Source organism: Pan troglodytes, chromosome 3 (genome assembly GCF_028858775.2).
Source record: "Pan troglodytes isolate AG18354 chromosome 3, NHGRI_mPanTro3-v2.0_pri, whole genome shotgun sequence".
Classification (NCBI taxonomy): Eukaryota; Metazoa; Chordata; class Mammalia; order Primates; family Hominidae; genus Pan; species Pan troglodytes.
The window spans coordinates 45,502,715-45,526,816 of record NC_072401.2 but is presented as its reverse complement, the minus strand read 5'-3'; the positions used below and the strand labels follow the sequence as shown (position 1 = coordinate 45,526,816).

General features: G+C 38.6%; 1 protein-coding gene across 3 annotated transcripts in view; it reads left to right on the top strand.

Annotated features, from left to right (window-relative positions):
• Window positions 1–24,102, top strand: part of CDS1 (CDP-diacylglycerol synthase 1) — a 97,952-nt gene that overhangs the window by 16,959 nt on the left and 56,891 nt on the right. For all 3 annotated transcript variants that reach the window (XM_063809495.1, XM_517179.8, XM_016951502.4), the window contains exons 2-5: window positions 4,363–4,490; window positions 9,547–9,643; window positions 17,697–17,794; window positions 19,521–19,660. In XM_063809495.1, coding sequence (XP_063665565.1) covers window positions 4,363–4,490; window positions 9,547–9,643; window positions 17,697–17,794; window positions 19,521–19,660 — 463 coding nt within the window. The remainder of the gene's footprint in view (window positions 1–4,362; window positions 4,491–9,546; window positions 9,644–17,696; window positions 17,795–19,520; window positions 19,661–24,102) is intronic.

Below are 24,102 nucleotides of genomic sequence, written 5' to 3'. Positions count from 1 at the left end.
CTTGGGTAAATACCTAGGAGTGAAATGGCTGGGTCAGTTGTTGGTTGTATATGTAATTTTTAAAAAAACTGTGATACTGTTTTCCAAACTGGTTGTACTGTTTTACATTCTCACCGGCAGTGCGCAAGCCTTTCAGTTCCTCCAGATTTTCTCCAACATTTGGTTGTTCAATTTTAAAATTTCACCCATTCTGATACATGTATGGTAGAATCACATTGTGATTTTGACTTGCATTGCCTTAATGACTAATAATGTTGAACATATTTTCATATGTTTATTTACCATCTGTGCATTGCCCCTGAAACGTCTGTCCAAATATTTTGTTCATTTATTGTTTCCTTGTCGAATTTTGAGAGTTCTTTATGTATTCCAGATTACAAGTCCTTTGTTAGATATGTGATTTGAAAATATGTTTCGTTCTGTGACTTGTCTTCTCATTCTCTTAGTATCTTTTGAGAAAAGAAAATTCTAATTTGGTGAAGTTATATTTATCATTTTTTTGGCGGATAATAATTTTGTTATCATACTAAGAAATTTTTGCCTAACCAAGGTCCCAGAGAGTTTATGTAAGATTTATAGCTTTATATAAATGTCTGATCTGTTTTGATTTAATTTTTATCTGTGGTGTGAGGTATGGATCAAGGTTTTTTGTTAAAATTGTGCCAGTACCATGTGTTGAATTACCTTTGCAACTTTGTTGTCAATCTGTTGACCATATGTATGTAGGTTTATTTATGGACTATTCTTTTCCATTGATCATTTTGTCTATTTTGTCAATACCACATTGTCTTGATTACAGTAGCTTTATAAGAACTCTTGAAAACAGGTAATATAAGTCCTTCAACTTTATTCTCTTTCCAAACTTGTTTGGCTCTTCTATGTTCTTTGCATTTTCATAGACATTTTAGAAAAATTTCTTCAAAAAAGCCTTCTGGGATGTTTACAGAAGAAGGTGATGCTCAGCAAGGCTTGCAGCAGTGAATGAGAATGGAAATGGAGGGAGGCTGGGCATGGTGGCCCACACCTGTAATCCCAGCACTTTGGGAGGCCAAGGCAGGTGGATTGCTTGAGCCCAGGAGTTCAAGACCAGCCTGGGAAACATGGTGATACACCATTTCTATGAAAAATGCCAAAAAAAATTAGCCAGGTATGGTGGTGCATGCCTGTAGTCCGGGCTACTCAGGAGGCTGAGGTGGAAGGATGGCTTGAGCCCAGGAGTCTGAGGTTGCCATGAGCCAAGATCACGCCACTGCACTCCAGCCTAGGTGACAGAGTAAGACCCTGTCTCAAAAAAAAAAAAAAAAAGGGGGGGCAAAAGAAAAAGACATGGAGGGAAAGACAAATGACAGACTTGGTGCCGACTGAATGTTTTGGTTAAAGGAGGCAGATGTCAAGTGTTAAGGTGATGCCTAAGTTTCTGACCTGAGTAATTGGTTAACTGGATTGGCGGTAGGTAGTTTCTTCTCCAAAGAAGGAATTACAGAAGGAGGCAGCATTTTGATGTGGAAGAGAGAGAAGTCCATTGCTTCTGTTGAATTTCAAATGATGCCAGTGGAAAACCACCTGGAGATGGCATGTTGGAAGCTGGAGACATAAGTTTACGGGAAGTCATCCGTGTATGGGGTCCATGAGATCACGTGGTGGTGGGAGAACACAGGCCCAAGATAGAAAGTTGAGGATCATTATCTTTAAATTATGACCTGGAGAAGAAGCAGCTACGAATTTTTAGGTTCTTGTAAACATTTTAAATGCCTTCATTCAGGTACGGTGGCTCACCCCTGTAATCCCAGCACTTTGGGAGGTCAGGGCGGGCGGATCACCTGAGGTCAGGAGTTCGAGACTAGCCTGGCCAACATGGTGAAACCCCATCTTTACTAAAAATACAAAAATTAGCCGGGCCTGGTGGGGCATACCTGTAATCCCAGCAACACGGGAGGCTGAGGCAGGAGAATCGCTGGAACCTGGGAGGCAGAGGCTGCAGTGAGCTGAGATTACACCACTGCACTCCAGCCTGGGTGGCAGAGTGAGACTCCATCTCAAATAAATAAATACATACATGCATACATACATACATACATACATACATACATACATACCTTCATTCAACATGCACAGTGCCGCATGGCTCTATTTGATCATTAAAAGTATTATAGTACTTCCTTCTTTTCCCTGATCTCCATTCACACTCTTATTTTCCTTTTCAAGTCTAGCATCTTTGCAACAGAGTCTATACATTAAATACAGTAAAACAAGGGCCTCTGCTACTCATTCTCATAGTTGAGTAGCGTTGCTCCAAAATGCCACTATTTAGAAATTATCTTGTATTCTTTAATTACTGAATGAAATAGACTCCTGGTGCAATTTAAGTTTTTATTTTGTGTTTCTCTAAAGGGTATAAAATAGAAATCAGAAGCTTAAGTAATATAAATAAAAGCAGGACAGCCTTGTTGAGGGTGAGGAGGGGAGGGTTGCAGCACATCACCATTATTGCAAAGTGGACTTTGAAGTGGCTTGCAGAGAACTTTAATATTTTGAGGAGCACAATTTGAATGCTAGTCTAATGGTTTTAGTATTTTATAAATAAGGAAACCAAGGCCTGAGTTTCCTTCAGATTAAGTGATTTGCCATTTGTCTCACTGCTAGTTAGAGTAGAGGTGGAATTAGAGCTGGTAACTCCTGATTCCTAGTCTCATGCTCTTTTTGTAGGATGGTGATACTGCCCTGGAGAACCACTTCCGTTAGTCACCAACCCCACTACCCCTCACACCACCCCTGTCAATACTCTGGGTTATTAAAGGTGAAAAGAAAATGGCAGGGAAAAGAAAAAAAAAACTGATGTGTTTCCCTTGTTCTAGATGTCCAAGCTCTGTAGCTTACCAGACTGACGGCAGGTGCCCTGCCATTTTCTGAAGGGATGTTCTATCTGGTTGTTTATTAGTTACCATCGCTCTCTATTTAAGCAGCTTCAGGGCCAACTGACTCTCGGTGTCACAGTGGGAATTTGACATTTCTATTTCTCATTTGTAATTTAGGGTACGTTGACACATTTAATTTCGTAATTGTGTACTTAAAAAGTGAGTAAACTAAAGTTTATTAGTGCTTTATGAAAACTGAAAATACTCCCGAAGACTAACATTATATTTGGTGAGCCTCCTAATGAGCAATTAGAAGACTTGATTCAATCATAATATTATCTTACTGCTTATTTGAATTTACTAAGTCCTTGGCATTATACTAAATGCTTCATTTTAGGGATGAAGAAACAGTTCAAAGGGGTGATGACATTTGCCAATGTTTTGGAGCTAATAAGGGCTGAGAATCCTCAACATTCTGAATTGTTGGGTGCTTTTATTCCTAGGATTATTTCAGGCTTGATATCCTGCTCAATGCTCTATTTGTATTTGCCTCCAGGGAATATTCTCTTTCCTCTATCCCAGTTCAACACCCTCACTCCAGTTTCCTCCTCTGTAAGCCATTCTCCCAAGGTTTCTGTGTGTTCACCACTCATAACTGAAGGTTGCCAGGGTAGGATGGAAAGGGTAGGGCCTGAGGCGGCAGAGGTTGTAGAAGAGGAAAGAACATGGCAGTGGAGACTTACAGCAGAATGAACAACTTTAAAACTGAGCATTAGATGACATTTCTGTTTTGAAAATTGCATTGATCACCCTATCCCTGGAAATTCTGCAGTGACCACCTTTGTTGAAAGGCCTAGAGCTCCCTGCCATCTCCAGCATACTCACGCAGCTCCTGTACATGCACTCAGAAGTCGGTTTGTGTTTTAAATAACTTCTTTAAAAATCTCATCACCAAATGCTGTTGATCATAGTTTACCTACCAGTAAAATAGAGATGAGGTCCATTTGACCTGCTTCAATTGGGATTCTCTCTTGAGGATCTAATAAAAATGATGGAAGTTGAAATGTTTACAAATATATGTGAAATGCTACACTTGTGTAAGATATTACTCTTATTGTTGATGCTTTAATTGAAATCAAATTTAAAAAGGGACTCAACAGCTGATCAGAATCTACATGGAACTAACACCGTGATCTCCCAGTTAAGTGGCAAAACAATACATATCTGATTTTAGGGGTATATTTCTGATTTAGAAAATATGGGAGCTTCTTTTGTGTCTTTTGTTTAAAGTTATCCTTTGTATTATTAGTAGTAGATTTTAGCGAAGATAGTCGAACTTTCCTAACAAAGAAGTATAGCAGTGCTAAGATTTTCAAGATAAATAGTAGTTTCTTTGTTTCAGATTATGTAACTGAGATTTGACACACTGAGCAATAAATGAATGTATTGGCCAGCCTGTGCTTTTTTAAACATGATTTTGCAAAGTAATTTGTCTTTTTAATTTTAGGAAACAGATATTGATGACAGATATGGAGATTTGGATTCCAGAACAGATTCTGATATTCCGGAAATTCCACCATCCTCAGATAGAACCCCTGAGATTCTCAAAAAAGCTCTATCTGGTTTATCTTCAAGGTATGATTGGATGAAGATGAGTATATCTTAGTGCACAAGATAGGCTTTGAGGTTATCCTTGTCCATGTAATAAATTTGGCTTTTTGTAAGTTTTCCAGCTATGGTATTAGGTGGTCAAAAAGGCCACCTAATATCCGAGGTATAGTTCTATGTATTTAATGTGTATCCACCCTTAAAACCTTGTGAAGTATAAGAAAACCAAGGCTGAGAGGTTAATTATTGAAGGCTACAGAGCTAGTAAGATATAGACCTGGGATTCTTGCCTTGGACTCAGATTCTGAAGTCTATGATCTATTTACCATGTCACATTGCTTTTTCTGGTATTAGAACACCTTATAAAACTCCATAGTGTCTGTTCCCTATTTTTCAAATGCCAGACAGAAATAGGTATTTTTTTTCTTTTTTCTTTTCTTTCTTTCATTTTTTAAATAAGATGGGGTTTTACCACGTTGCCCAGGCTGGTCTTGAACTCCTGGGCTCAAGCAGTCTGCCCACTTTGACCTCCCAAAGTGCTGGGATTACAGGCGTGAAACATGGCACCAGGCCAGTATTTTTTTTTCTTTTAACTGAGTTTAAGATTATTGTCTAAAACTCCACAATCCATTACCATTTTATATTTGTGCAACATTTAAAAATGTGTGATGACCACAAAATTTCAGCTAATTATATTACCCTTCATTGTATACTTTAGTAATATGAATTATAAAATTTATAAAAGCAAAGTAAACCTAAGCTTTTGTCCAGATTAATGTATGAAATGTTACATATTGGTGTAGAAAGAACAATGTTTCCCCAACTTTTTGACACTATGACACAGGAAGAAATACATTGTATACCACATTCCAAGACACACAAATGTATATTTTAACTGCTGCAAAAATGTTATGAAACAATTCTTCCCATTACTGTGTAATACCCTCTGATTTCTTTTCTATTTGATGCTGTTCTATGTTATTGAACAAAAAATGCTACATGTAACTTATTCAATGGATTTTACTACCCTTGGGTCATAGCCTGCAGTCTGAAAACCACTAGTTTAGTCGTATCTAGTAAATGTAATATGAATTTTTCTTTTTTTTTTACTTTGTAAGGGATAACCATATTAGAATATATTGGTTAAAAGCAACATTTTCATATTTTTTAACCAATAGAACATATCTTTGATCTGCTATGAAAAGCATGATTATTTTAATAGTTCTTGTTCCCAGTTGTTTTCATGACCTAATTCCCAGATATAACTTTGCATTAAAATCTCATCAAGTCTATCTCAGAACTGAAATTTTGTGTAGTCGATGTTCTATGAGAATGATGCCAGATTTGTGTGTGTCATTCATAATAAGATCTTCCTTAATCATGAAGTTGTTTTTTTTTTCTGATATAAAGTAACAATAGCAAATACTAACAGCTAATATTTATTTAGCATTTACTATGTACTAGTATTGTTTCAGGCACTTTATATGTATTGACTAATATTCTCATGGCAGCCTTGTAACACAGGTATATAAATGTGGAAACGTAGGCAGATATTATATATCAAGGGTCATGTAGCTAGTAAGTTATGGACCCACATTCTGAACCTAGGTACTGTGGCTTCAATGCCTGTATTCTTATCTATGCTATTTATGAGTGAATTGGTTTTAGAAAATGAACAATAGATAGTATAATGGTTTCAATCTTCTCGAGAAACTTTTCTACAAAGATTACATGAATGTTTTACATGTAATCTGTTTTATACATTTTTATCCTGTTTTTAGTCTAATATTGAAAACAGACTGTCTTGCAAAGACTTAGAATTTGTAGATTACATAAAAATAGTAATTACATAAGAAATGTACATTACTTGCAGAAAAAAAAAATCCTATAATCCTCCTACCAAGACATTAATATTTAGAATACTTCAGTGTTTACTCTTTGAGGCTTTTTTCTTGTGCAGTGTGTGTGTGTGTGTGTGTGTGTGTGTGTGTATGTATGGATGTGTGTAAAGCAAAAATGAGATTGTACTGCTTTCTACCTTACTGTTTTCATTTTCATTCCATGGTATTATTAGGAACAACATTTCATGCAGGATCCTAAATATATTTCAGAAACATTTTTAATGTCTGTATATTTTGCTGCATGGCTATGGTCTAGTTTATCCAACTGACCACCTATTTCTGGGCATTTAGTATATTACTAAATGTTCACAATTAAAAATACCTCTACATTAAACATTTTTCTTTGTAGTAACTTTATTTTAACATCCATTAATTATTTCCTTAGGATAAAGTCCTAAAAGGGAAATCCCTTGGTCAAGTTTTATGCCCTCCCCTTACTTTTTTTTTAAAACAGGGTTTCACTCTGTTGCCTAGACTGGAGTGCAGTGGTGCAGTCTCAACTCACCTCAACCTCTACCTCTCAGGCTCAAGCAATCCTCCCACCTCAGCCACCCAGGTAACTGGGACTACAGGCATGAGCCACCATGCCTGGCTAATTTTTGTATTTTTTATAGAGACAGGATTTTGCCTTGGCTTGTGGTCCTTTATTTACCTCTGACTAGATTTGTGACCTAGCCCAGTTTCCTAATCCATCCATTAATCCACAAACAGTTATATCTGTACAACTACATGGGGCCTTTTAGCCATAGCATTTTTGACTCTACACTCATTTTTAGTTCTGCCTCATGCTCATGCTCTCATGAGAAGTTTATGTCTACATAGTTTGTTAAACAATAGAGGGAAATAAAGTTGAATGAATGCAATTTGACTACCTTATGAAGAAACTCGGAAGCTGGAAAAAAATGTATGTTGTTGGTATGTTGGTATTTTAGATCCTGTGTGCAGAAATGACATGATAAAAGGAATATTTGAAAAGAGTATTTGTTGGAAGTATTTAAACTATATTGGAGAGTGGTTGAAAGCAAGGAATGTAATCCTTTTTTTTTTTTTAAGTGACAGTATCTTGCTCTGCCACCCAGGCTGGAGTGCAGTGGCACAATCATGGCTCACTGCAGCCTTGACCTCCTGGGCTCAAGTGTTCCTCCCACCTCAGCCCCCAACTTGCCCCGCCTCTTCTCCCCCCACTCCCCCCGCCCCTCAGTAGCGGGGACCACAGGCGAGTACCACCACGCCCAGCTAAGTTTTGCATTTTTTGTAGAGCTGGGTTTTTACCATGTTGCCCAGGCTGGTCTCAAACTCCTGGGCTGAAGCAATTCTATACCTTATGAAGGCAGCTAATATTTCTGTTCTAAGAAGGGAATGAGGGCTGGACATGGTGGCTCACACCTGAAATCCCAGCACTTTGGGAGGCCAAGGCAGGAGGATCACTTGAGCCCAGGAGTTAGAGACCAGCCTGGGCAAGATAGTAAGACCCTGTCTCTTTTTTTTTTTTTTAAAAAAGGAGTGAGGACTTGTGCTTAGAATACACTGCATATATGTTACTAGACTTTAAGTTGAATCAAAATCTCTTGTAACATAATTTAAATGCTACCAGTTGAATTAATAAAAATCAGAAAAGTCCTAAAGAAAAACAGCGACAATTCTAAATATAGAAGTCATCATTTGTATATAGGAGCATTCAGAAATTCTGGATTTTTCATACAGAGCTGCCAACAGTTTATATGACATGGTAACACAAGGAGTGATTATTTGTATGGCACACTGGGGATGAAGTGTGAGGCTTGTGGCGGTGGTGGGGTGCGGTCGGGCATGCCAGGCCCTTACAGCGAGGGTTGAGGGAGACCAGTTCTCAGCATGGCAAGGACCAGCCGGTGTACCAGCAGGAAAGCTCTGCTCTGAGGAGCAAAGAAAGGCCCAAGGATAAAGAAATACTTTGTTTTTTGGAGACGGAGTCTCGCTCAGTCGCCCGGGCTGGAGTGCAGTGGCGCGATCTTGGCTCACTGAAAGCTCCACCTCCCGGCTTCATGCCATTCTCCTGCCTCAGCCTCCCAAGTAGCTGGGACTACAGGCGCCCACCACTATGCCCGGCTAATTGTTTTGTATTTTTAGTAGAGACGGGGTTTCACCGTGTTAGCCAGGATGGTCTCGATCTCCTGACCTCGTGATCTGCCCACGTCAGCCTCCCAAAGTGCTGAGATTACAGGCGTGAGCCACCACGCCCAGCCAAGGAAATACTTTTACTAAAGGCTTTGTCCCTAATCAAAGAAAGCAGTCAATACACTTTGAACAACAGAAGTGTCCTTCCATCTGTCTTTATCCTCAGTGGCTGACCTCTTAGGTAACTGGCACCTCACTCCTTCATTTCACTGAAATCACTGTTCTTTCCAGTTTTAGTTCGGTATTATCTTTCATTACTTATTCTCATTGGCAGTCCATGCTGTCTATATCATATTCTTACAATCATGACTGTATTCATCTGCCATCCTAATTGGGCATCATCTCTTTTGAGGGCTTTTGTACCTGGCTCGTTCTTCCCCTCCATGTGGTCCCTGGTGGGATGCCTGACTTTCACATCCACCCTGACCACCTAACGTCCTAACCTCACGGTTTATTCCCCACTCACATTTAACAAAAATTATTTTCTTTCTGGCCGGCCGTGGTGGCTCACACCTGTAATCCCAGCACTTTGGGAGGCTGAGGCAAGCAGATCATTAGGTCAGGAGATCGAGACCATCCTGGCTAACACAGTGAAACCCTGTCTCTACTAAAAATACAAAACAATTAGCCAGGTGTGGTGGCGGGCACCTGTAGTCCCAGCTACTCGGGAGGCTGAGGCAGGAGAATGGCGTGAACCCAGGAGGTGGAGCTTTCAGTGAGCCGAGATCGCGCCACTGCACTCCAGCCTGGGCGCGACAGAGCGAGACTCCGTCTCAAAAAAAAAAAAAAAAAAAAAAAAAAAAATTATTTTCTTTCTTGGCTAACATAACTTTAAAAGTTAATTTATCTCCCAGTGTGTGAATGAATGCTGTTTGTTTTTTGTTTTTGTTGTTTGTTATATAAAGTGAAGTAGTGGAATCTTAAAGTATAGTTAAGGAAAATTCATAAATCTGGCAAATCAATACTGAAACCACTCAAAAAACCTTAAGAACACGTTAAATACTAACTTCACGTTTTCTTTGTAGGTGGAAAAACTGGTGGATACGTGGAATTCTCACTCTAACTATGATCTCGTTGTTTTTCCTGATCATCTATATGGGATCTTTCATGCTGATGCTTCTTGTAAGTTTTTGACTTTTCCCTGAGTGTCTCTTGCTTTGTTTTTCAACATTTATATAGGATTGAAGTAATTTGAGCATATCATAAAAAAGAAGCTAATTCAACACTCAGTCACAGAATATTTAGTTCCTTTAAGTGTCTTTTATTTCATGATATGATCTGACTTAATCTTTTCTGTTTGCAAAATGACTATTCAGTGTGTTCATTCAGCAGAGACCAAGTTTGTATAACAGGTACATATCTATGTGTCTGACATTGTGCCAAGCATATTTTATAAAAGATATAACATGAGCCTGGGCAAAAAAACACAAGCCTGAGACCTCGTCTCTACAGAAAGTTTTAAAAAATAAGCTGGGGGTGGTGGTTCACGCCTATAGTCCCAGCTACTGGGGAGGCTGAGGTGGGAGGATCACTTGAGCCCGGGAGGTTGAGGCTGCTGTGAGCTGTGGTTGTGCTACTGCACTGCAGCCTGGGCAACACAGACCATCTCAGAAAAAAAAAAAATGACAGAAATATACACACATATAACATCAACATATGACTATTAGCTAGATCCCTGATTTCAAGGAACTCAGTGTAATGGGAAAAACATGTAAGTAACCATATGAATAAATAGCATGATAAATAAGCGAGATAAGTTCTATGATAGAACCTGTTAGGAGTGCATGATAGAAAAGCACCTAATCCAGTCTGAGGGAGAGATGAGGAGGGGCTTCCAGAAGAGACAGTGCCGAAGCCGAGTCCTGAATACTGGACAGAGGAAGGAATTCCAAAGTGGAGACATCATGAGCGGGGCATGGAGGTAGTGAGAGGATGCGGTCCATTGGAAGATCTGCAAGTTGCACGTGTAGAGGGTGTCTATATAGGGCACTGGAGAGGCAAGGAAAAACCATTCCGGGAGTTTTGGATTTTGGTGTGTGTGGGAAGCTCAATAAGTCAGGAAGCCAAACAAGTATTTAAACCCTTCATTCATTTGTGTAACAAACGGTTCCAAGATGCCTGCTATATGCCAGGCATTACATTAGTTCTAGGGATGATACAGTGGTATTGAGAAAAATGTACCTGTCTCTGCCCTCATGGAGCATACTATCTGCACTTTAAAGAGCTGATTATGTATTTACAGTGAGATGCCACCTGATGACATTTTGGTCAGTGATAGACAACTATACGACAGAGGTCCTATAAGATTATAATGGAGCCAAAAAATTCCTGTTGCCTCATGATTTTATTCCAATTGCCAACGGTATTCGGTAAAGTAACATGTTGTACAAATTTATAGCCTAGGACCAATAGGCTATACCATATAGACTAGATGTATAAGAGGCCATACCACCTAGGTTTTGTAAGTATACTCTATGATGTTGGCACAACAACGAAATTGCCTAACGCTGCATTTCTCAGAACATACCCCCTTGTTAAGCAACACATGACTATGTATAATTACAAACTACAATAAGCATTTGAAAAAAAGAATAATACTAAGAGAGCAAAGACGGGGCTGGGAGACTTTCCAGAGGCACAGTGCCAAGCACGTGGGCTGCAATCTGAAGGTTGAGTGGGAATCAACAAGGTAAAGGATGGAGTCTTGGGGAGGACCATCACAGGCAGAGGATTTCTGTGTGCAAAAGCCCAGATATTTAAAGCATGAAACATTTGAAGCCCGCAAGTGTTGGAACCGAGGAGAAATGCATTTGTTCAATGCATTCATCAAGCACTTAGGCAGTGCTGAGCATGGTTTGACAGCACACAGTGAGAGCCTGCTCTCCAGGGTGCCCTGTGGCCTTCTTTATTGGTATTATCATTGTTATTACTTTTTCTCATTCCTTTTCAGTTAATCCAGGTTCTTCTTATGTACTCATCTTCTTCATCTCTGATTTCTCTTGCCCACTTAGAAATGTGTTTATCCATTTTGCCAATCTCCCTCCATATTCAATTCTATTCATAGCTCATAAGCTTATGAGCTATATGATATGGTTTTCCTTTTATTTTATAAAAGAATAAGTTTTGATGTGAAATTAGACATGATGAAAAAAATTCCATCAGCTCTTGAAGCCACTTAAAGTGGCTTTTATAAGCACCTCAAAGCCTCTTTCACTTCTCTTTTTGTCCTCCCATTAATTTTTCACTTCCTTGGGGAAATCAAGTAATGAAAATGAATAAGAAGTTAATTTCTTTTTCTGCTAATTTGCTAAGATCTTAAAATGCTTTTTCTCACAAAGGAAAAATGGATAATAAATAGGATAGACTTAATGTGAGGGCAGAGGAAGCCGAGCTTGAAAGCCAAGTGGGCAGGCGTGGGAAATTGTCTGCATTTGATTCCAGGAAGAGGCCCCCCAGCTCCCAGTCTTCTGTCGCTGAACGTGCCAAGGGCTAAAATGATCACCATTGGCCCTGGGACTTGGGCATTTAAGAAGCAAGTGTGTGCAGAGCACTTTTCAGTGCCAGGTGGTGAGTGGGCAGGCTTGAGGAAGAAGGGACCAAGTGAGAGCAAGGAGTTCCACAAGTCTTTGTGGGTGAAGGGACCTTTGAGTATGATCTTGGGCAGTGTATCAGGGTGGAGGCAGCACTGCGAGCAAAGGTCCAAGTGGCTAGAAGTGTGCCACTTGGACCTTTGCTCACGGTGCTCCCTGGGTGGCAGAAAAAGGTGCTTTTTCCTTGAGCACAGGGCTGAAAAATAATTAGAGATCAGATTCTGGAGGACCTTGCTATGTGAAGAAGTTTGGGTTTTATTTGGGAAGCAGTAAGGAGAAGTATTTTGGGAGAATTTATTTGGAATTAAGAATTAAGAAGAATTTATTTGGGAAAGGTAAGGAGTAAGAAGAAAATGTTGATCTAAAATATCGGAAACCACCAGTATCCTAGATACAGTGACTTCGGCAGGTTTGGTGGGTTCCCCTGTGATTTACATTTTTCTCCAAACTGAACTGTTGAGTATAATAACTAGGGCAAGAATTTGTGGATAAAAACTATTTTCTAACCACTCTTTAAGACAAAATTCAAGACAGTTTTAAAGACATGCATGCATACATTTGGATTCTGATTTTTTCAGAGAACCATAAGTATGCCTACAGTACTTGAGTTTTTTAATTTTTTTCTACTATGAAAGGAAAATATGATCTTATTACTAGTTATTTGCTTCAGTTGGTGAGTTTAATTAAAGAAGAAAATAAGAGTATTAAAGATCTGGCCAGGTGCGGTGGCTGACCCCTGTAATCTCAGCACTTTGGGAGGCTAAGGCAGGTAGATCATTTGAGGTCAGGAGTTCGAGACCAGCCTGGCCAAAATGGTGAAACCCCGTCTCTTTTAAAAATACAAAAATTAGCCGGGTGGTAGAGGCGTGTGCCTGTAATCTGAGCTACTTGGGAGGCTGAGGCAGGAGAATCGCTTGTTCCTGGGAGGTGGAGGTTGCAGTGAGCTGAGATCACACCACTGCACTCCAGTCTGGGTGACAGAGTGAGATCCTGTCTCAAAAAAAAGAATATTAAAGATCTAAGTAAAGTAGGTTTGAACTGTTATTGGTTATTTAAGTTTAATTACATACACATACATGCATAGATATATATATATTATGTTTTTATGATATTTATGTTAAGAGAATATGGATGATTCACACATATAGTTGGTACTCAATTGATATTACTTTATGTGTTTTAAAACCTTATTTCTATTCCTATTCTTAACTAGATCATTTATATTTTGAGAAGGACATGTTGTATCTAGCTTGCAGTTGCCTTATAATGTCAGCACTCAAAAATGACTAATTCAATATAGTTTTATTAAAAACTTCTAGGAGGTTGGGCGCGGTGGCTCACGCCTGTAATCTCAGCACTTTGGGAGGGCAAGGTGGGCAGATTGCTTGAGGTCAGAAGTTCAAGACCAGCCTGGCCAACATGGTGAAACCCTGTCTCTACTCAAAATACAAAAAATTAGCTGGATGTGGTGGCACACACCTGTAGTCCTAGCTACTCAGGTGGCTGAGGCAAGAGAATCACTTGAACCCAAGAGGCAGAGGTTTCAGTGAGCCGAGATCGCGCCACTGCACTCCAGCCTGGGTGACAGAGTGAGACTTTGTCTCAAAAAACAAACAAACAAAACTTCTAGGAAATTACAGGTACTATTTTAATATGGAATGCATACCCATGTTCCTTAAAAGGCCTTCTATTTGTAGTTTTTAAATTGTATTCACAGCTTAGAATCATACTTTCTAAGTGATGGAGTTACTAAAGCATGTTTTGATTTAAAGGCAGATGTGAACATATAGAAGATATTGAAAGAGGTTTTTTTCCCCCCCTGCCTTCTTGGAAACTGTTGTCATTAAGTTTTAATTTGTGCTATGTAATTTACTTTTAAATAGTGTGTTTACTTTTTCCTATTATGAGAGTTGTATACGTGTGTTCAAATTACTTTGGAAAATAGACAATTAAAAATAATCATTCCAACCCTATTGTTAACCACCAAAATGCAGTTAGTAGTGTTATATTTTATTTCATCACTTTTTGCTTAATTTATATGTTTTTAAAACCATGGTCATAATAATAATGCGACTAACATTGTGCATCCTGCTTTTTAAGCTAAATATCACATCAAAAATTTTGTGGCCAGGTGCGGTGGCACACACCTGTAGTCTCAGCTATTCGAGAGGCTGAGGCAGGAGGATCACTTGAGCCCTGAAATTCCAGTCTGAGTCCAGCCTGGATAATATGGCACAACCCTGTCTCTAAAAAAACCAAACTTTAAAAAAAAAGTTTTGTGTTGTTCTGTGGTCTTTATAATCATTAGCTTTACTAGATTGTCTGCTTGATGGAATGTAGTTCATCATGGAGTTATTCACTTACAGTGAATGAATATCTGAATTCATTCAGTGCATCATTTAAAGTTATTCAAATCATTGTGTTATTTGTAGACATTCAGGTTATGTTTTTTTTTTATTGTGAATAACACTATCCTGAACATATTAGAACATAAATATGCTCTAACTTTATATGCGGGAGTATTTTCTTAGAAAAAATTTGCAAAGTGAAAATAGACACTTATTTGAATAACCCATAGGTACTCAATGTAGTTCATACTCAAAATGACCAGATCTGAACTTCTAGTCCATACCTCAGCCATCCAGAGTAAATCTGTTGTCAAAGTTAAAGAACAATACACAGACAAATCTCTATGCAAAGCATTTTATTTGGGAATGTATATATATTTTTTAGAAAAACAGAATTGCACTTCAGAGCATATACCCAGACCAGGGTGGTCTTTGATATGTCTAAAGAACAAAGAGAAGGTTGGGAGTTTTATTAATGAGAGAAGTTTGGGAGTTTTATTAAAGAGAGAAATGCTACATATTGTTTTGAAAGAAAGCCCATTAGCACTAGTGAACTTTTGGGGAGTTGGCAGGCTCTGATTGGTGAGTGACAGTGATGGCAGGTAAAATTAGTCTTAGAGTCATGGCACATTGTTGTTTCAGCAGCCACCAAGTAAAACTGGTCTGAGGGTATGGCCAGCTGTTTCAGAAGCTGGGCTTTGGATAATTCGTGGAGCAGATGCTGTGTGCCCTGAGTGCTTTTTCCGCTTGGCCCCTCAACTCTGATTTTAGTTTAATATGACAGTTGACCCAATTTGTATAATTCTTTCATATTGTCTACTTTCCCAAGCCTTCCTTGGTGTTATTTTGTGTTCCCTTTTCTCCCTTAGCCCCTCAATTTCCTCACCCACCAAGTCTAGTCAGTTCTACCCCCTATACTTCTCTCCTGTCCTCTTTTCTACTCTGCTACCACTTCAGCTGGATAGTGAAGTGGCATCTTGCCTGCCTGACTGCCTTTACTCTTGTCACCTCCCCAGTCTGCTGTTTCCACCTTATTCTCCCAAACTCTCATGTCCAGTCATGTCCCTTCAACTCCTCGGTGCACTGCTTCCTGCTGTTTCCTAGGATTCCAGGACCAGGCTCATCTCTCTCTCCTTCTTACCCCCACCTTTGTCTTCCAGCAACTCCACCCTCCTAGTAGTTCCCTTAATACACCCCATTCCCTCTACAGGCGGTGACTCTGCAGATCCTCCTCCTCTGGCTCTGCCGTTGCCCACCCCCTCCCCCTGCCACAGGTGTGTCTGCCTCTACACACGTCCATTTGCCTATTTCACATGGGTTGTAGTCATGTTTCCTCCCTGAGAGACTGTACCTCTCTGTGAACAGATGCCCTATGTTATTTCTGTAAGTCCTCAGTAACTAGTAAAGAGTAGACACTTAAATACTGCCTTGTTTTTAAGGTTCTTGAAACATTAATTGGGCCAACAGAGTCCTATGAGTGTACATTGCTACCAGTGTTGATGGTGTGGAGTATTAATTTCTGTGTAATCCTCCAGTCCTGGAAGATACACATATAGTTGAAGGATTTCAACACTACTATTTGGAACCTTTTGTTTTCTGTTTTCCTAGAAGTTCCATATTAATTGTCCTTGCAAGCTATAGTTGATGATCATATAAATATAATGCGTGTTATTAAAAATACTTTTGTTCTCCCCTCTCAGTAAAAGAAATACAATTTATAGTGCCAGTGGATGTACCCTAGCAAATATGTTCATAGAAATTACATCAGTATGATATTTTAAAAGCCCTTTGGATCTGACTAACTTTGCTTTACCATTTTATCTTAATACTAAACATTGTCTCCGTTCTGTATTTTTGTTAGAAATGACTTGATATTATATACAAAGGTTATTTGAAGAAGGACACTTAGATTTCCTCCTGTCTTTATAACACATTTATGACTTTTGCCTTAAAAGTACTGTTTATGGTTTGACATACTTTTGTTTATCATGTGGCTGAAAAGACACATTTACTTTTTAAAGTATGTGATTGGACACGTAATCAGTATAATGGGAAAAAATAACTTCAGAATACCCTGAATGGTAGGTTTTGGAAAAATAACTTGTGGAAATCTTAAAAAGAAATCCCGGAATATATCCTCTGACAGAGTTTGGTAAGCTTTTTCTGTTAAAGGACCAGATAGTAATATTTTAGGCTTTAAGGAGCTGCATATGTTTCAGTCACATAATATTTGATTTTTAAATAACTCTTTAAAAAATATAAAAATCCATTCTTAGCTCAAGGACAGTATAAAAACAAGCCCTTGGGGTGTGTTCTCTAGACGTTGAAAAGCTAGTCTGCCGTATTCACAAAGATTTTTACCTCTTAATTCATGATAATAAGTGTTCGACTTGCCATTTGCTCTTTGAGTCTTGGAATCGACAGGTCAAGCACTGGGTGTGATGCTACATCTTCAGATATTAGCTTCACCCAGGTTGCTGAATGCAGCAGTTTGAAGGACTACAAAATAGAACATCAAAAAGGGATTTATAAATCTAAACCCGTTTAATAGGTGTGCAATCAGGACACTGTGTAAACAGAAATGCATAAACTCAGTTGACTGGCCAAAGTGGCTGCAAATGTGGAAGGTTGCTTATACTTTGCTAAGGAGCCCAGCTTAGATTGAGCAGCCAGTAGCTGGCTATGGGAGAGTTGACACAACTGGGAGGATGAAAAGGCCATTCCAGGGTGACTGGCTAGAAAGTGTTCTAACTATTTGTCCTGACAGTATCTTTATTATTTGCAAGTATAACAATGCATGGTTACAAATAAATATGTGCAAGCAAACTTTCATATATGATTTTCTTAGGGTATATTAAGAAACATAATGGACAGGTTGGACAAAAAGATTCTCCATCTTGACAAGGACAATCTCAAGAATGAAGTAGTAATGAGGGATAAATCCTAGTCAACTGCGGCCAACCAGACTATATCCCTCAAACTTTAAACTCCATTGCCATTCCCCACCCCAGGAAGGATCTTCCAAGCCTTTTTGAGTAAAACATTATTTTGCCTATCCCTTTGAGGTATCACTTGATTTTAGAGACATGGAATATTGCATTTTTTACTGACATTTAGCATAATTAAACATTGGTAGATTAAGATTTTTTAAATACATATGACAAACTGCTTTATTGAATGATTAAGCACAAATGTAAACATTGAGAAATGTATGTTAATGTTTTCTCTTGGTTTCAGGTTCTGGGCATCCAAGTGAAATGCTTCCATGAAATTATCACTATAGGTTATAGAGTCTATCATTCTTATGATCTACCATGGTTTAGAACACTAAGTTGGTAAGTAAGCTTGAAACTGTTTCAGATATGAGAAGTTAATTTCTGAAGTTTGTAAAGGAAGCGTCTTGATCAGTCAGTATCCACTCAATTTACCCTATAGATTGATTCTAGAGAAAGATAAATAAAAATAATGTCATTGAATTTTGAAAAGAAGATCACCTTTGTCTTTCCTACTCCAATACAACTTTTTCAGATCTCATATTTTAGTCTTTGTAGAGATATCTAATATGTGAATATATACACCATTCTTGTCCTTTTTTAAATAAAAAACTAAACATTGTATTGGAAACATTTTTGTATCCTTTACAATAATAATTTTAGCAAAATATTTACATATAATCTTTTCCTTCATTTTCCTTCATTTCCTCTCAGTTGACATGATAACATACAACATATTGTATATATACAAATGCACATAAAGTTAGTAACAAAATCACCATAATGATATTAACATTAAAAATTTTATATCTTTTAAAACTTTTCATATATAAATCATTGCTATCAGAACCTTGACTAGGAAACATGATAACATTATAGTTCATATTTAACCCAAGTGGCCATCCTTTTTAATATAGTTGATTAATATCAACCAGGGAGTCAGTGTCTTTTTAAAACAGATGGGGTTTAGAATAGTCAAAAAGAAGTGTCTTGATTTCGGTGATAGCTGATTTTTCTTTCTAGCAGGTTTCTTCATGAGTGGCAAAGTATACAGGAAATGTTAGATAGATAAAGTAATTGGAGAATAATTAAATGTGAAACCATGCAGTATTGATTCTAAGTATTATTAAAAAGAGAAGATAAATAAGCATGGGCTCCAGTGATTGTAGAAGGTGTCAAACAAGAGGTAAAAGATAAACTGGTATTTGAAATGAAGACAAGTTTTCGATAAAGAAGAGTTTTCTAGTTGGGGATGTAGCACCCATCAGTTTCTAGATGTGGACAGATGTACTTATACTACCGTTGATGAGCTATTCCTGGCCCTTCTGAGCAGATGGTATTGATTAGCAGACAGTGGGTAAATAGTTGGATTGGTAGACCAGGTTAGGCCTTGATTGCCTTACGAGGAAGAATCCCTGCTCATCTGGAGTCCACTAGGAGCATTAGAAGAGGGGAGATACCAGTGTGTGCAGGGCAGTGGGGAGACAGGTCGAATTACCTCTTCTTTCTTTCCCTCTTAATCTTCCTGAGGACAGGTGGGGATTTGTCTTAGGACTTCTACTATTAAAAAGCATTAGAGCTGTGAGTAGTTACGAGTTAATTTTCATTATGAACTTAATACCTCAATATATACACCCACACATTATACATACATACAAAGTATTAAAATCATACACACACACAAACATACACACATTATACATACACACAAAGTATTAAATTTATACACACACACACACACACACACACACACACACACACTGCTCCCGCCTCCCAAGGGTGAGGGATTGTGTGTGTGTAGTATTTTCTACATTGTTTCCTAATTATCTCTGGCATTAGATTTTCAGCTAAATAAAGGTGTGAACTATGTTTGGTAAATTTTTGCTAATCAATAAATTTGAAATTAAGTTTAAAACAGGAAAATAGCATTTTGGTAAAATATATCTTGAATTGGTCTTCTGAACTTTGTTTTGATCTTTGTGTCATCAGAATGTAGAAAATAATTTTGTTGAGTTTGAGGGGAAGGAAAGCTTCAAATATAGAAAAGCTAATTGTTTTTAAATTATAGGTACTTTCTATTGTGTGTAAACTACTTTTTCTATGGAGAGACTGTAGCTGATTATTTTGCTACATTTGTTCAAAGAGAAGAACAACTTCAGTTCCTCATTCGCTACCATAGATTTATATCATTTGCCCTCTATCTGGCAGGTAAGTTAAGGAATATTCTGTATTGATATATAGTTAACATATTTTCCATGTTTATTTTTATTTCTGTTATTTTAATTAGTAATTTTTTGGTTAAATTTTATTCCAGCCTCCCTTTTTCATTGTTTCTCGTGTATAAAGCTATTTCTTTCATCATGTTCTTAAATAGCAATTACTCCCTTATAGTGGGTTTAAAAAGTGCTTGTTAAGAATCACTCCAGGCCGGGTGCGGTGGCTCACTCCTGTAATCCCAGCACTTTGGAAGGCTGAGGCAGGTGGAACACCTGAAGTCGGGAGTTTGAGACCAGCCTGACCAACATGAAGAAAGTCCGTCTCTACTAAAAATACAGAATTAGACGGGCATAGTGGCGCATGCCTATAATTTCAGCTACTCAGGAGGCTGAGGCAGGAGAATCGCTTGAACCTGGGAGGCAGAGGTTGCCGTGAGCTGAGATCACGCCACTGCACTCCAGCCTGGGCAAAACTCTTATCTAAAAAAAGAAAAAAAAGAAAGAATCACTCCATATGTTTGAAAATTTTCTTTGCAAATTGTAGTAAAAAACTTTTAAGTAAATAAAAATTATTAACCAAATTTAATTTATGAAGAAACTTTCACATATATATTGCTTTATTTGTCCCTAGGAAATAGAGCTTTTTCATGTAGAACTAATCAGGGTAATTAGTTGTTTTTTTTTTTTTTTTTTGAGACGGAGTCTCACTCTGTCGCCCAGGGTGGAGTGCAGTGGTGTGATCTCAGCTCACTGCAAGTTCCACCTCCCAGGTCCACGCCATACTCCTGCCTCAGCCTCCTGAGTAGCTGGGACTACAGGCCCCCGCCACCACACCCGACTAATTTTTTGTGTTTTTAGTAGAGATGGGGTTTCACCGTGTTAGCCAGGATGGTCTCAATCTCCTGACCTCGTGATTCGCCTGCCTCAGCCTCCCAAAGTGCTGGGATTACAGGCATGAGCCACCGTGCCTGGCCTAATTAGTTTTTTAGACATAATTTATAATATATGCAACTGTTTATAGTAAGCTATGCCACATGTTTTTGTAATTTTTAAATTAAAAATTAGATTCTTAAGATAAAGTTAGAATTTACAGATATCTTTTCCATGAAATTTTACAGATCATAAAAACCCCTAAGCAATTGATTTTTTTAAATGTGCTTTTTAAAAGCCAGATTGCTCATTTGAATTCTGGACCTACCAATTACTGGTTGAGTAAACAGTGAGATATTTGGGCTGGGCGCGGTGGCTCATGCCTGTAATCCCAGCACTTTGGGAGGCCAAGGTGCACGGATCACCTGAGGTTGGGAGTTCGAGACCAGCCTGACCAACATGGAGAAACCCCGTCTCTACTAAAAATACAGAATTAGCCGGGCATGGTGGCGCATGCTTGTAATCCCAGCTACTTAGGAGGCTGAGGCAGGAGAATCGCTTGAACCCGGGAGGCGGAGGTTGCGGTGAGCCGAGATCGCACCATTGCACTCCAGCCTGGGCAACAAGAGGGAACCTCCATCTCAAAAAACAAACAAACAAACAAAAATGAGATATTTAATTAATTTCTCTGTGCTTCAGTTTCTTTCTAAAGCACTTAGAATAGTACCTGGCACTACTTAAATTTTTTTTATTGTTATTTTCACTTTAAAAGAAGGACATGAAGTTTGTGAGTTTTCACGTTAGCTGTTAATAGTTATTGTTTTAGCTCCTAGGAGTTTCCCAATAAATGAATTTTTCTCCTGGTACAACCTTAGAAACTGGGTAATTCTTTTCCATTTCTCTTTTAAAATATACAGAGTATGTGGGGAAGCATGTCCAGTCCTGTAGAAGTATGCTATTTCATTAAATAGTTATGATGTTCTTCTTGGTGCCCCTCAGCTCCTTCAGTTCCTAGGCCTTCTAATTCTAAAAAGCCAGAAAGTGAAATACAATCTGAAATGGTAATGGGAATTTTCAGAGAACTTGTTTTTATGTAATGAGGAGGAATACATTTTCGAATAATTTTCCACCTTTTACATTCAGGTTTTTTGTTACTTTTTAAAATTTTAAATTTCATTTTATTTTCCCAGAGATTGGGTCTCCCCATGTGGCCCAGGCTGGTCTCGAACTCCTGGGCTCAAGGGATCCTTCCGCCTTGGCCTCCCAAAGTGCTGGGATTACAGGCACAAGCCACTGCACCCAGCCTTTCATTCAGGTTTATTGTTCAGTTCAGCTTTCCAAATCTGTTCCTTCATTTAAAAAAACTTTTCACTGCTATATCTATAGAAAGTACATTCCTAGAAATACGTATTGAAAAATTTCTACTCTTTTAAGGGTACTCATATGATGGTAGTTGGTCCATTTTAAATTCTGACCAGTTGGAAGGATTATGATCATGGAGAGATTATGATTGTTATCAGCTAAGAAGACCATACTAAAATTTTGGAGAGTAAAACACTTGACTCTGATTCTGTGTTTATCAAAGCACATTTGTGCATTTTCTTGGTATTCTTTGTAGAAACTTTGAGTATTTTCTCTCGTTTACCAAACCAGTAAGCTTGATTTATTTTGTTAAAGGTAAGGTAGATTCTGGAATGGATTCTTTTTTTATTATGGGAGAGAAGAATGTAGTACCTTCTCAGTTTATATTTAAGGTAACAAGACTTCTGGCATTTTGAGTTTTGATGATAATACCAACAGTCAAAGTGTCTATGGTATCTTCTGTTATTGAACCCAACACTTTTGTTTCATGTGATTATTCTTGTAATTATTTAAAACAACTGCGGGCCAGGGGCGGTGGCTCACACCTGTAATCCCAGCACTTTGGGAGGCTGAGGCAGGCGGATCCCTTGAGGTCAGGAGTTTGAGACCAGCCTGGCCAACATGGCGAAACCCGATCTCTACTAAAAATACAAAAAAAAATTAGCCGGGTGTGGTGGCAGGTGCCTGTAATCCCAGCTATTTGGGAGGCTGAGGCAAGAGAATCGCTGTAACCTGGGAGGCAGAAGCTGCAGTGAGCTGAAATCATGCCGCTGCACTCCAGCCTGGGCGACAGAGCGAGACTCCATCTCAAAATAATAATAATAATAATAAAAGAACAATTGTGGTTAATTAAAACATAAATCATTTCTATCATTAATATCTGCACATTAGTTTTCAAACTGAATTTCAAAAGAATTATGATGTAAACAGCAACCCTGCACCCCACCGCTTTGAGAGTTTTTCCTTTTCTCTAAGTAATAGGCCTGTTTCTTAGTTTACTTTAGGCATTATCTATTCACTTCCTGTTATAACCTACTTCACTTCTTCATACTCAGTTTTTTTATAGTAATAGTTAGCATTAAGTAGGTACCTAAAATATCACTTCCTGTAGAGCCAAATAGTATCTATGATTACATTTCCTTCTTTTACAACTTTTTGTTTTTCCCAAACTTGAGGAACTGCCTCACCTTCTCTTTCCCATATTTGCTAATTTCAGTGTAGAAATCCTTAATTTTTCCTTCAGGTTTGCCCCATGTCTGTTGGTAGTATTTTCAGATGTTTACACAAGTCAGATAGTATATCAATTGCCTTTTTTCATGGAGACTTCTGTGCCAGAGACCTCTGCATTCCTGTTCCTGTGTGAGCTGGCTGCATATGGGCCCACTGCTGAGCTGTCCTCATGATTTGAGCCGGTTTCTTCCATCCCAGTCTTCCATCTCTTGGTTAACACCCTCACTTTGCTGAAGCATGGCCTGCTGTAGTTTCTTATGAAATGATGTGTAGAAGGTAGTTGTCTTATGTTTGTGCATTTCTAAAGATATCTTTAGTCTATTCTTACAGCTGATTGCTTTGGCTAGGGCTCACACTTATTGTTGGACTTTTACTTAATAATCCAGGTCAGAAGCCTAGGCCTCAGTCTTGCCTTCCACCGGGCCCTTTCTCCTTAGTTTCTCTAGAAAATACGTTTAGGCACCTGTAATTTCTCAGGCCTACTAACAGTTTTCTATCTGTTTTCTAGCTTCCAAATTCTGTAGACATGTTTCTTCTTTTCTCCTTCACATTTCTTCAGTTTTCTCTGTTCTTGTGGGGCTTCCCCTTAATTTATTTTAATGTTATTTTGCAGGGATACCAGGATGGAATACAAACTATCATTTAAAAACAAAAAGCCTTAACTAGTTTTATTTTTCCCTTGGCTTAGAACAATTTGTTATTTTTGCTCACAGTCCTGCGGATTGGCGGGCTTAACTTAGCAGTTCTAACCCCAGGCCTCTCACGTGGTTGCCATGAGACAGAGGCGGGTGCTCATGTCTTGAGTGGGCTGGACATCAAAGATGGCTCCTTTTCATGACTGCAGTTCGTGCCGCTTGCTGACTTGGGTACTGACCTGTGGCCCCTCCATGTGGCTTGGATGGGACAGGCAGCCCGGATTCTGAATGGGGAGCATGCCAGGAGCCAGGTGTTTCAAGAGGCCTAAACTAGTTT